General features: G+C 45.0%; 1 protein-coding gene across 1 annotated transcript in view; it reads left to right on the forward strand.

The window, feature by feature from the left end:
* Positions 1 to 4,700: 4,700 nt before the first annotated feature.
* ZSCAN2 (zinc finger and SCAN domain containing 2) overlaps positions 4,701 to 13,509 on the forward strand; it is a 10,556-nt gene continuing 1,747 nt past the window's right edge. Inside the window, 2 exon segments of the mRNA XM_025049915.1 lie at positions 4,701 to 5,121; positions 12,985 to 13,509. The exon segment at positions 12,985 to 13,509 is cut by the window's right edge and continues 22 nt beyond it. Of these exon segments, the coding sequence (XP_024905683.1) occupies positions 4,719 to 5,121; positions 12,985 to 13,509 (928 nt within the window). The 5' untranslated portion in view covers positions 4,701 to 4,718.

Raw genomic sequence — 13,509 nt, forward strand, 5'->3', positions numbered from 1 at the left:
ATGAGCCCCCCTTTAGTCTTTCCTTTCTCTTTAGGCCAGTCTTATGGCATCCTGCAACGCTGTCCATTTAAATGATCTTATTTAGTGGCTCTGATTCTGTGGCATAACAAGAAAGAGTGAGACACACACCTTTCATACAACCAGAGGACTCTCCCTTCTTACTGTGACATCGAGGAAGGAGGTTGGGTTAAGCAATGATTGGGTAGCAGGAGTTGCTTCCTGCATCCCAGGGCCCAAAGGCCCCTCTGCCTCAATGTCTCGGCCTCATCTGCTCAAGAATATTGGCCCTGAGTGTGACCAGGTGCTATGGAAAGCGTGTTTTGCCCATCCCCAGCATTATCCCCTCCATCGGAGCCTCAGAGGCCTTTGGCTGAGCATTCCTTGGGGTGAGGCCCCTTCTTGCTGAACATCTAAAGACAGGTAGTGCCTGTCCAGTTTTTCCTAATAGGCCTCTAATCTCTTGAGTGGAGAACCTGCGGCTTGTGTGGGGTATTAGTAAGGAAAGCTAGCAGCCAAATCCAATTTCCTCTTACCCTCATGGGTCCAGGGGGTGGGCATGTGATTTAGGCTCAGCCAACTAAATGCTCTCTTCCTGGGTTGGAACTCTGAGAGGAAGGCAGACAAACAGAGATGGCTGTAATATCACTAGGGCTTATGGGGTGAGCAGTCTGGACTGCCTGCTAAGAGATTGTTGCTGTGGTTCTTGATGCCTTGTTCTATTTCGTGGTTCCCAAATGTTCTCAAGCCTGATCCTTCAGCTCCCATTTACTCTGTGGGGTCCCTGATATTCTTTCAGTAAGTCCCTTTTACTTAGGTTAGCCAAGTAGTTCTCTGAAGCTTTTAACTAAGAATGTCCACTGGTAGAACAGAGCCTCTGTCACCCCTGTGGCTTAGAGAAAGGAATCACTTACAGGAGCAATCCTATTCACTGAACAGGGCTGTGTCTCTAGGCTTGCTCGCTGTCCCAGGCTGGTCTTAGGGCACTGGCTTGGGGGCCAGGTTATATCAGGAATTGTTCTTAAATGTGACTTACTGGCTATCTAAACCTGGGATAGTTGATATTGGCTAGGATCAATGTCATAGGGCGGAGATGGCTGGCTCTAGGATTTTCCTTTGACAAGACAATGCCAGTTTCTTGTGGTTAAGTGTTGGTTTGGGATAAGAGCAGAGATAAATGAACTCTTAGGCTGCTGGAGAATGTCAGCTGTATCTCCACTCCCTACCCCAACTAAATAAATCTTTTCCCTTTTGTGTAAATTTTCATCCCTAGTAAGGATGGAAAAGTGGAGAAACAAATCTTTGTTAATACATAACCATCCCCAAGAATTATCATCCTCAATCATTTGGGAGGTCTTGCACTCTAGGAATGCTGCCCACTGGAGAGGTGGTGGCTGGGAATTCTGCATTCAGACACTTACTGCAGACTTCTAGCCTGGAGGTGGTGCTGTTTGCATGTGGTCACTTTGGGCTAATAAATTAAGATGCTACCATGGATGTAGTATTTAATAGCTGAACCTCACTTTGCATCTTTATACTTGGATTAGTTAAAGTGGTTATAATTAGTGAAAAATGAGAGAAATTCAAATAATCTTTGGAGTGGTACAGAGAATTTTCTAAGAATAACACAAAACTCAGAAGCTATAAAAAGACATTGACAAATCTGATGTCATAAAAATGTCAAGTCAAAGTTCTATATTTTAAAGAAACAGCAAAATACAAACAGCAAACTGAGAAAATAGTAGCAACTTCTGTAACAAACAGAGGAACCATTTTTTTAATATACAAAGAGCTCTTATGGGTAAATTCGATTTTAAAAACAGGAAGATCTGAACAATCAGTTCGTAAAAATGAGATTAAAATCATCAATAATATAAAACATTTCTCGAATATTCATAAAATGAAATTTTCATGAAATGCAATTTATGAAAATTGAAATAACAAATGTAGTCATTTGTGTGTGCTTCCAATAATTGCTCTATGCAAACACACAATTGTTCTGTCACAGCCCATTGGGATTGTTTTTCTCTCCATTCTTATATTTCCCCCTTGGATTTCAGGGCAGTGTCTTACTCGTTGTCATACAGCATCGTCGGGATAGCCATTTCTTCAAGAGCGCCAAGAGTGGGAACACCACAATAGAGGCCAACCTCCTGCACTCACCTGCCGAACAGGTGTGCTGGGGGCGGAGTATCTGTCTGGCGCAGGTACTCCACAGAAGAGGAGAAAGATAAAAGAATGGGCGTTCTTGGCAGAAGAAGCGGGACAGAGCTTTCCCCTAGACGCAGGAATACCATGGGCAAAAACAAAGGTGTGTGAGAGAACCAGATGCGCGTATCTGCAAGTTGGGTTAGGGGCCCCGGGCTCGGGCGAAGGAGGCTTTTCCTGTGCTGATCCGTTTCCCGCTCGGGGACTGCTTTTGGCCATCGAGGGGCCTAACAATTGCCACACAGTTCACAGCTGAAAAAGACATTCAAGTCCATCCGACTTTCACTTTTTATAGACAAATATATTGAGGCTTGAAAGAAGCGAAATGACCTGTTTCAGATCACAGCTCTGGCCAATACTGGGGTCCTGACGGCCAGTTTGCGGATTTTCCGCCTCTGGCTCTCCTGCTCTGCCCAAGTATTAACCCAAAACTCCTTTCCCAGGCCCGTAGCCCTGGGGGTCTGGGCGGACTACATCTCCCACAGTGCCTTCGGCCTTGCCTCCCCCTCCACCCCGTCTTGGGTGCAGCATTCGCCAATCAGAAAGCAGAGTTTCCAGGGGCCATTCTCGGTAGCCAATGAGTGCGGCGGGGGGCGGGCCCATCCCGTCCATTGTTCTCGGTGTCCCTCCGGCCGGAGCTGTAGTGAATCGAGAGGGGCCGTGCAGTGCCCGGGGCGCTTTGCACGCGGAGCCGCCGCCGGAGCAGGATCTGGTCTCCGGAGAGGTGAGCCCGGAAAGGCAGGCCTGGCGCCGTGCGGCCCAGGGGAGTAGCCCGAGGCGGAGAGTAACGGGCCTGGAGCCAGTGCTGGCAGCCTGCTGGGGGAGGGGCGCTGGGGGCGCTGTCCGCGGCCCGCGGCCCGGGGAGGGGGTCCTGGTTAACGCGCGGGTCCGCTCAGCTAACTCACTCGGGCTTTTCTCCCAACGGAGAGCTCCTTGCACATTCAGCCGGGGACGCAGGGTTTGGACTGGAAGCACACTGGACGACATCCTGCGGAGCTCATTTTACAGATGGGGAAACTGAGCTCAGAGAGGGCGTGTCATGCCCCAGGTCACAGCGAATTAGCTTTACTAGGAACAGTTTTCCCGAGCTCCCAATAGTTCTGTTATCCCTGAGTTTCTTCTGGTCACTGTAAATACACACTGGGAGCTTCGGTTTTTCTACTAACATTTCTGTTTTGTTCTTTTAAAAAGTTTTTCCTTCTTCTTCCCTTTTTTGGGGGGAGGGGGAGTCGTTATCTGAGTATGATGTAGTAATGATTTTTTAAAATATTTTTTCATTTTTATAGTCTTTAAATAATTTGTCACTTCACTGCTCTCAACATCTTGCAGGATCTCCATCCAGGGTTTTTTTTTCCCTGTGTATATTGTTCATTTTTAAAGGGAATTGTTTCTATGGTTTTAATGCCTTGCTAGTTTTGCTTGTATCCATAATTATAATATTATGAGGATTATCTTAAATGATTAATGATTAATAATCTTTGTCAGCATAATTTAGAAAATGTTTTAAAATACAGCAGAGTGCACAGATCTTAAATTTCATATGTATACTCTTGTGCAACCATTGTCAAATCAATATATAGAACATTTCCAGCACCCTAAAGGCTCCTCTGAGTTCCTTCTCAGTCATTACCCCCCAAAGGTAGCCATTATTACATCAATGTAGTTTTTAATATTTTACTGTATGGATGTGCCATAATTTATTAACAATTCCCCTGCTGCTGGATTTTTAATGTGTCAGTTTTCTTTTTTTTTGCAATTAGAATGCTATGATTGTGTGACCTTACAAATAAATTTCTCTTTGCAAAGATGGTTATTTTTAAAGATAAATTCCTGAGGGGGCCAAGGCTGGATTGAAGAGCATGAACATTTTAAAACATCATACTTTAAAATATAGTAATAATGCAGTTGAGATATTGCCTTCTTTCCACTGAGGCACAAAGCTTCTTGACATCTGATCCATTGCTAATCTTTAAGATGTTCCCGCAAGATAAGAAGGATAGGTGTTATTATCTCTGCTTATTAGGTGATCAGTGAGGTTGGGTGACTGATTTGTAAGGTCAAGGTCACTCACTCTGCAGCAAGTGTGAACTGAGTTAGGGCAAGATAACCCAGTCCCGGGTTCTTCTTGCAAGCTCTTTGAATTTCTTATGCTCCTGCTTTGGTCTTTTGGAAAGAAAAGTGCTGTATATTTTGTTTCTGATTCTTCTTAACTTCTCTTGCCATAGAGAGATGCAGGTTTTCAGGAATAAGCCATTTTTCCTTTAAGAGAGACAAGAAACTTGTGTTGATTTGCAGATAGATATAAAAATTACTTGGTAGCCTGACCCGGGCTGCTGTAAATTTGATCATTTTAGGATAGTTTACTTATTGATTCTGGTTCTCTTCCTTTCTCATTTCTCAGCTGGGCTACTTGTTGAAATTTGAGTAGGGAGGTGTCTTCTCAGAGAGCCTGGCTGGAGAAGACTCAAGTTAAAGGCTAGAAGCCTGGGGTGACTGTTCCAAGAACGTGGGTGATGGCTGCGGAGGTGCCAAGAGTAACCACTCCTCTGAGCCCCTTAGTCCAGGTGCCTCAAGAAGAAGAAGAAAAAGAGGAAGAAGTCACTACCATGATCCTGGAGGATGACTCTTGGGTACAGGAAGCTGTGCTGCAGGAGGATGGCCCTGAATCCGAGCCCTTTCCTCAGAGTGCTGGCAAGGGCAGCCCCCACGAGGAGGCAGCTGGAGGGCCGCAGGGGGCACTCGGCCGCCTTCGAGAGCTTTGTCGGCGCTGGCTGAGGCCAGAGGTGCACACCAAGGAGCAAATGCTGACCATGCTGCCAAGAGAAATTCAGGCTTGGCTGCAAGAGCATCGGCCAGAAAGCAGCGAGGAGGCTGTGGCCCTGGTGGAAGACTTGACCCAGACCCTTCGGGACAGTGGTGAGATGCTGAACCTCACGGGAGAGGGTGGGAGCACCCCTTCGAGTTGGAGGAGGAGAAGGTGGTATCCGGGACAGAGTTGGGGACAGCCCCATCCCTCTACGCTGTCTGCAGGCAATCAGCACATTATCACCTTTTTTAATGCCCTTGTGTGCAGTGACAGTTCCAGAATTTCAGTATAGGAGATGGCTTAGAGGAGTACTCTCGGAGCTGCATGTGCTTAGCAAGCATGGTTTTTACTTCTGTGGTTGGGAAGCTTAATGGAGGGCTGGGGGAAGACCCTATAACCACCCCCCCGACCCCGGCTGGGTTGTGCAATAAACACCTAAACATCTGGCAGTTAGAAAAACCAAATCTCATTTTTAAAAAGTGATTATTTTTATGAAATCAAGATGAATGACAAGTAAACTAGCTAATAACTAAGGACTTTCTGTGGTATAAAGTCACGCTGGGCTCTTAAAAGAGGAATTACAAACTTGAGTTTTTTGCAACGGCTAATGTATTTGTCCCGTGTTACTAATACGCTGTGGGACCCAGGCATACCGTTTAACTGCTCTGCCTCCATTCTGCTCTTCACTTGTAAACTGGACTCCCTTGATCACCACATATTTAATTATGATCTACCTGTGCCCCTAGGACTGTTTCAGGACCGTGGAAAATGCCTGCCTGTGTGCCGATGAGAACTGCAGGAGAGGAGAGGTCAGGGAAGGCTTTATGGAGGTTGTGGCACTTGAGCAGATGTTGCAGGCTGGGGTAGAATTTGGAAAGGTACAGGGCAGGCAGAAGGGGTGGCATCTGAGAGGAGCTGTGCTAAGCAGAGGCTTGGAAAGGTGGCCCAGCATGGCACAGTTCAGGTGACAGTAAGAAAGTCTGGCGGATTGGAGTAGAAAGTGTGTTTTTAGGAAGTGGGAGGAAGCAGAGTTTGGGGGGAGGCTTGGACTGTCATTGGCCTCAGCAGGTTCTTAAACTAGGGCCCGAGGGGCATGGGAGGAAGCTGAGTTTGGCAACAGGATGTAGGTTTGATTACAGTGAGGAGAAGCTAGAGGCAGGAGAGCAGCCAGGAAGCCACTTAGACATCGGGTGTGCAGTGATAGGGGTTGGGCCAAGGTGGGGACAGCAGAGGAAGGAGAGGAGATTGGACACGTGACAAAGGATTCAGTAATGATGACTAACATTTATGCATCCCTTTCTGTGGGCCAGGCAGTGTGCCTAGCATCTAATACGCAAAATTCCCAGAAACTCTACCACCTTGAGAGAGAGCGAGAGCAGTTCAGTGACTCCCTTAAGGTCGCGCAGCTAGTATGAGGCTGAACTGGGCCAAGATTCGAACTCCTGGGTCTGAGGACAGCACCCATGTTCTCACGCATGCCATCTCATCTGTGATGGATGCAAAGTGATAGTTCCCAGTGGGCTGTTGGAAGGAAGGGATGCAGACGAGGACCGAGACAGAGGGGATTAAGTCAGAAGCATCTAGTCTGAAGGATTCAGAACACTGGGAAGAGAATCAAGGAAAGGACAGGGCCAAGGTTGTGATGACCTGCAGAGACTTGGGAGATGTGAGGAAGGCCGTCCTGTGGACTAAAGGACTGCCACTGAAGGCCTCCTGTGAGCCCTGCCCTGCGCCGGGCACCTTACCTGCTCCTCTCACTAACAATCCTGTGAGGTGGGCAGGACTGTCATCTTACAGGCGAGGACACGGAAGTGCAGCAAGATCAGCCCTTACTCGAGGCCACAGTTGTTAAGAGGTGGAGCCAGGAGTCAAACTCCAGTCTGCTCGCTTCCACGTGTGTGTGGTAGATCCTAGGTTTTATCTGAAGCAAAGCATCTGATTTTCTTTGGCCTTGGAAAATAACTGTTAATTTTACTCTTCCTATTTAAACAAATACAAAATCCTATTTAAACACTTGGTTTACCTGCCTTCTGATGGATGAGACAAGTGTAATGAACGTTAGGGTCTTCAGTTGGATGCTGCCAAGAGGCCAGACAGGCTGGGGGCTAAGGAGAGGCTATGGGGGTTGTTATTTGGTTGAGGAAATCACAAGGCAGAGGGTCAGAGCTCAGCAGGTGTCTCAGGTGATCACAGGTACCCACTGCAACAGCCCTCCCAACCTGGCTTGCTGCGGGGGCTTCGTGCCTTCATCTCTCTTGGGACATCCAGCACGGGTTTGTCAGTCTCCTGACTTCTGACTTGCAGGTCATCTTTGTTGGTCTTTAACAAATGTCCCTGCAGTTATTGTCATCCCTTCTCAAATATTTACGCAGCATGAGACCACCTGACCGCTATTCTGTTTGACCAGCTCATGACATTTGGACACATTTACTCAGCACGGTGGTTTAATATTTGACTAGCAGGTACCTCGAGGTGCTCACAGTTAAAGTGTCTTATCATTCTGATTAAAGTTGGACCTCTGTTAATAGGTTAAGGGATAAGCTCCTCTCTCGCTATGTTAACCAAGGACATTTTAGTCCCCAGCCCTAATTCAGGCTCTTGGTGTTTCACCTGAACTCTCGCGGCAGCCTCCAAAGGGACCCTGCCTCCAGCCTCCTTCCCCTCCACTGCAGCGGCTCCACTCCTACCTGAGTGATCGGGCACTCTCCTGCTTCAAAGTCTCTGAGTTCCCCAGTGTCTCCAAATCAAGTGTGACCTCGTCCTTCCTCTTGGAGCCCCTGGGCCTATGGGACCGGGCTCAGATGGCCCTGAGCAGGCCTCTCTTGCTGTAGCCCCTGCCCCATTCAGACCTGGTCTTGCTGTTTCTTGAACATACCTGAGCTTTCTAGCATTCATCTGTGCTCCTGAATTTTGACTGGGAATGGCTTTGTCCTGTTCCTGTGTGATAACATCCTGGTCGTCCTTGGAGACCCACTCACTCCGTAAAGCTGTCCTTACTTCCAGGCCCTCTTCCCTGTCCCCGGTTCCACCCAGCTGGGGTCATCTCCGATCACCTCTGATAGGAGTCTTCGCTCCAGAGCATTTGGATTCTTCTTCTCTTGGCTTTTTATCATAGTCCATCTTGTTTGTTACCTATTTCTGTGAATACTTGTTTTATTTCTTTTTCTAGGGACCTATAAAATCCCAGAAGGCAAAGAACTTTTGTTTTCTTTTCTTTCGTTCTTCTTCATCTGTACTACAGAGAAATGGAGACTGTCAGCTTCAAACCTACTCTTTTCCAACAGGTGAGCCCAAGAGTCACAGCGGACCTCTCCAGCCATCCCCGGCATCATCTGGCTTTCTGTGGGCACAGGCAACAGCTTACCTATCTGGAGCCTGCTGCCCCGGCAGTATGCTCCCTTAACAACAAACGAACACATAACATTCATCTTTCTTAACAAGAAGGGGAGTGGAAGGTGTTGGACAGTTGTAAAGATATATATGTCTTTCTAAAGCTACAATTCTCAGCTTCAAAACAAAATCACTTTGAATCCACTTAAGTATTTGAAACGTATACCATACAGAACTCTTAGAGAGATGTAACGTTATAACTGTAAAATGTTTGGCCGTCATTCATTTAAACTCATAACAGAACTCATTTCTGTTTTTATCAGCAGTTAGTCTTTCAAGCACCCGGAGCTCGGGTGGAACAATGTTCCCTGTCACTACTGGGTCTGATCAGGTTCCCAGTAGACTTTTCAGGGCAGCGTTTCGATGGGAGAGCCTGACCTGGACAGAAGCTGTGTGGAGTCACTTCTGTATTTTAGACCAATGCCTCTGACCATAGTGTTGAGATGCAGCGGTTTGTCACAATCAGGTGGGAGGGGCTTTACGAGAACCTTGAACCTAACCCACACTAAAGTGCCACAGTTAGTGACCAGTTTCATTGTTCTAAGCAAGCTACAGTAAATTCAGGTTTATCCCCATATTGACATCAGTTTTCCTCACACTCATTCTGATATGCTTTCTAGCACGGGAGAGAAAGAGGAGCCCAATGGCTAGGCGGGGGGAACACACAGCCCTGTGAATAGCCACAGGAATGTGCTGTGCACACGAGTTGAGAGTATGTGTCAAGGGCGGGAAAATACAAGAACCACTGGTTTAGACCGAGCTATGGTTGTGGCTTTTATCTTCTGACCCATGAGGGAAGAGGTCCTGTGGCAATTCAAGAACCGTTCAACGAGTGGCATTTGGACAGTGGTCTAGCCATTTTGAAAAAAAGTAAAATTAGACCCCTACTTCATAAATTACACAGAAAGAGATCCCTACTTCTCAAGTTACACAAAATAAATTTAACCTTACAAGTTAGGGAAATACTCATTAAATCAAGAAACTATTCTTTTGCCTATTAGACCATCAGAAATTTAATAGTACTTCTAAGAATCTTCTTGTCTTGGCTATTGTAAACAATGCTGCAGTGAATATGGGGGTGCAGATACCTATTTGAGATAGTGATTTTCTTTCCTTAGGAAACAGTATACACCCAGAAGATGGACTACTGAGTCACATGGTAGTTCTATTTTTATTTTTTCAGGAACTTCCATACTGTTTTCCATAGTTAAAGACATTTATACTTCAGTTACATGATTTGTCAATTTTAAATGATATCCTTCGAGGTCCCAGGTATTAAGGCAATCAGTGAGTATATCCTATACTCCATCTTCTGCCCCCAACCCCAGTTTTCATTAGAGTGTCATTTCTACATCACTGTATAACATTTACATTCCCTTGTCACTCTAACCGCCGTGGTGGTTTTAGACTTCGTTCTAAAATAACAAATGCATTGTTTTCATCTCCAATCTCTGCTCTAGAGTTCCCTTTACCTCTTGGTTTACTGAAATTCATCTATTAGTTTCCTCCAGAAGGGCTCATATGAACAGCATTCCATGAAATTGTGTACATCCAAAGCTGTTTGTCTCTAAACTTTATACTTGTAATACAGGTTTTTGTTTGTTTGTTTGTTTTTCTGTTCAGTCCCTTTAATCAGTGGAATCCTGAGATTTGTATTAAAAACTTACTGGAAGTTATGAGTTTTTCAATAGCACTTTTTTTCAATTACATTGAATATTATTTTGAAGGACATTTTTGTTGAACGTAAAATCCTTGGCATACATTTTCTTTTCTTGCGTACCTTGTAGCTGCTGCTGCACTACCTACTGGCACTGAGTGTTACTGTCGAGAAATCTGAGACCAGTTGGTTTCCTTCCTCCACATAAGTGATTTGATCTTTTTGCATTGTTGTCCAGTCTCGTTATTAACCACTCTCGGTTAGTTTTCCTTGGTATACAGTGTACTTTTCAAGGATTCTTGTTCTTATACCTTTATAGATTGAAGTATTGGTTCCTTTGGTTTAGTTTTTCCACGTCTGTTTTCCTTTGTGTTTCTTCACATCTGTCTTCATTGCTCTAGATTTCTCCCCCTCTTTTCCTGAGTTCTGCCAGTTCACGTTTCATCTTTCTGTTGTCTCGCTCTTTCTTAACTTCTGCTTTGTGATCTTCCCTCGCAGAGATGGTGGCTTCATTTAACTAATAATTCTCATGCTCAACGCGTGAGAGTCAAAGGCTCTTTCCTCACGTGGCTCATCTGTGTGATTCTGGTCGTAGCCTCGCCCCCTTTGCTTCTCTGAACCAAGGAAGTCAGTCCTGCCCACCCCAGTCTTCAAGTGCACTGTCGAACTTGAGGGTGCGTTCCTTACCTTCAGGAAGTGATGTTCTGCCTGAGCTTTTTGAGGTCTGCTTCCCCTGAGTACCATCCTCCTCCCACATGCTATTTTCCATGCTTGTTCACCCACTTCCTCCCTCACTGGCTTCTGTCCAGCGTCTGCTGTTTTTGGAAGCCCTTACATGTATTGGTGTCTGCAAATTTATCCTCTTCCTAATCTCACTAAAACGAAGTTTGAGTTTGTTTTCCCTGTTGCGTCTGAGCTCATTCCAGAACATACCAGTTCTGATCTTAAGGCAGTGACACCCTTATTAGCTAATGTTCCTATTCAGAAGAAAATGGTTACTAGAGTTATCAAAAAAATATTTTTGGTTGTGTTAGCTTGCAAAAAATAAATTAGGGCCTCAGCCTACAGCACCTTTTAGAAGAGTTATGATAGCAGAGCTCTGTGCTAGAAACTTGCAAAACACTGTTGCAGGAAGTTGAAGCACAGACCTACTAACCCTGGCCAAGCGGAAGCCTGCATTAGGTCCCTCATACTGACATCCATCCCCTGGAGATCTGGGGGAGGGGGCCGGAGGGCGATTATATGAGCTCACAGATTACCAGCAGCATATATGCTAGTGTGAGCAAGAAATGCAATTACATGCCTATTTTGCAAGTTTAAATACACTTATAGGCATAGGTGGAACCCAGGTTCTGCCTGAAAGATACATGTCAAATTTTACCATGCACATAAGTGGAAATTTACATTGTTATAGAAACTAATAATCACTGAATTGAGCATTTAACTGTAAATTGTTTATAAGCTTTAATAATGGAAATGTCAACCGGACTTTGTGTAATTATTTTGCTAATTGCCTGCCCTGTTATGGATGGATCTGCTTTCTCAGGGGGTCTTATTTGAGGGCTTAGGAATAATTTTCTATCATTTTTATCAATAAATCATTGACTTATTTCTATATACGCTACAGAATTCCAAAAAAAAGAACTGAAAGTGTCTTATAGAAATAATGCACAAGGAAATGATAGTAGAAAAGAAAATAATGGGAGGGAAAAAATGAAATGAAAGAATACAAATAGCATGCTGTGAAAACATCCAGTGTTCTTACTCTGAGCTTTTGGCCCCGAGCTTCCCAGCAGGCAAGGCAAAATTGAGCCACACTCAGAGGCGTGAGGCAGTCACAAATTGGTTGCTCAGAAGAGCAGCTTTTTGGTATTTTGGTCAGAGCAAAATGTCCTCCTTAGGCTCCTCAAGTGGACATGGTGGGGTATAAACAATGCCATCAACAACTTCCTGGCAGTGTTAATGTTCTTGACAGCCATTAATTTCTAATGATTCTCCTTAGAGTGTTCGTCACTGTCAGCCGGAGCCATTAAACTAACACACAGTTCAATGAACATAGTTTTCTGGGGTCAGAACAATGTGGTCCAGGCTCACAGCTCTCTGCTGCTCTGGCCTAATCCTGAGACAGATTTATTAAAGTCTCTAATCTAAGGAAGGGGGTGTATATTCATTCTTCCAGCAGTCTGCTTCAGTGATTTCTTTTGCCCACGTGTTTGATAAGCATTGGGCAGTAGAGGGTTTGACAAGGTTCTGGAAATAAAGATTCTAGGAAGGTAGACATTTTGTATTACCAATGCGAGGTCTACCTGTAGGCTCTCACTGCAGAGAAAATTGAGGGCTTTTTGAACTGCCCACTTGCTAGTTTCCAGTCATCTGTATAGACAGCTAGAGTCCTTGTTGCAGGGGTGCTGTCCTCTTGTCTGTGTCTTATTTACATGTCAGCTAATAAGATAAACACCAGACATATTTTAGTGCACAAGATTATTATATAAGCTCCTTCTGAAAGGAGAACTTTAGAGAAATTTCTGTGTTAGCAATAAAAAACTTATTCATGTATCGAATTGAATTGAGCACCTACTAAGCATCATGGGTGAGCTTTGGGGGTTATCATATACCCTGTTGCATTCCTTCGATTAGGATTTTCAAATTTTAACTTGCCCTCATTTCTAAATGAAGAAACAAGTGGAGACATAGAACCTACAGCTTTAAGACTTAGAAATTCTGGGTGATTACCAGAAAGGTTGAGGCCTGGCAACTAGATAACTGGTTAAAAAGAAGTAAACTTGGTTTTAAAAAAATTTTAAGGATTCTTTAGCCTCTTTATTTTCACTAGATGTTGAATTTTTTAGGATTTCCCTTTTGGTTTCCTTTTCTCATAATTACAAGGAATTGAGTCTAAATTGTACGTCTTTCTTCATTATTTCAGATTTTGAGATCCAGAGTGAAAATGGGGAGAACTTTAATCAAGACATATTTGAGGAGGTGGAGTCACATGAGATCTTCTCAGAAATGCCTGAAGGGGAAGGCGTTCAGCAGTCTGATTGGGAAAGTGACTTTGAGAGGGACTGTGGCTCCAGGGGTCCCCAGAGAAACGGCCCAGGTGAGGACCATGGAGAGGTGCCATCCCAGGGCAAGGAGGTTGGACAGCTCATAGGCCTTCAGGGCACCTACCTGGGTGAGAAGCCCTATGAATGTCCCCAGTGTGGGAAAACCTTCAGCCGGAAATCCCACCTAATCACCCACGAGCGGACCCACACGGGAGAAAAATACTACAAATGCGATGAATGCGGGAAGAGCTTTAGTGATGGTTCAAACTTTAGTAGACACCAAACGACTCACACCGGAGAGAAACCTTACAAATGCAGGGATTGTGGGAAAAGCTTTAGCCGGAGCGCAAACCTCATAACCCACCAGAGGATCCACACGGGTGAGAAACCCTTTCAGTGTGCCG

This window comes from Pteropus alecto, unplaced genomic scaffold (genome assembly GCF_000325575.1).
Source record: "Pteropus alecto unplaced genomic scaffold, ASM32557v1 scaffold60, whole genome shotgun sequence".
NCBI lineage: Eukaryota > Metazoa > Chordata > Mammalia > Chiroptera > Pteropodidae > Pteropus > Pteropus alecto.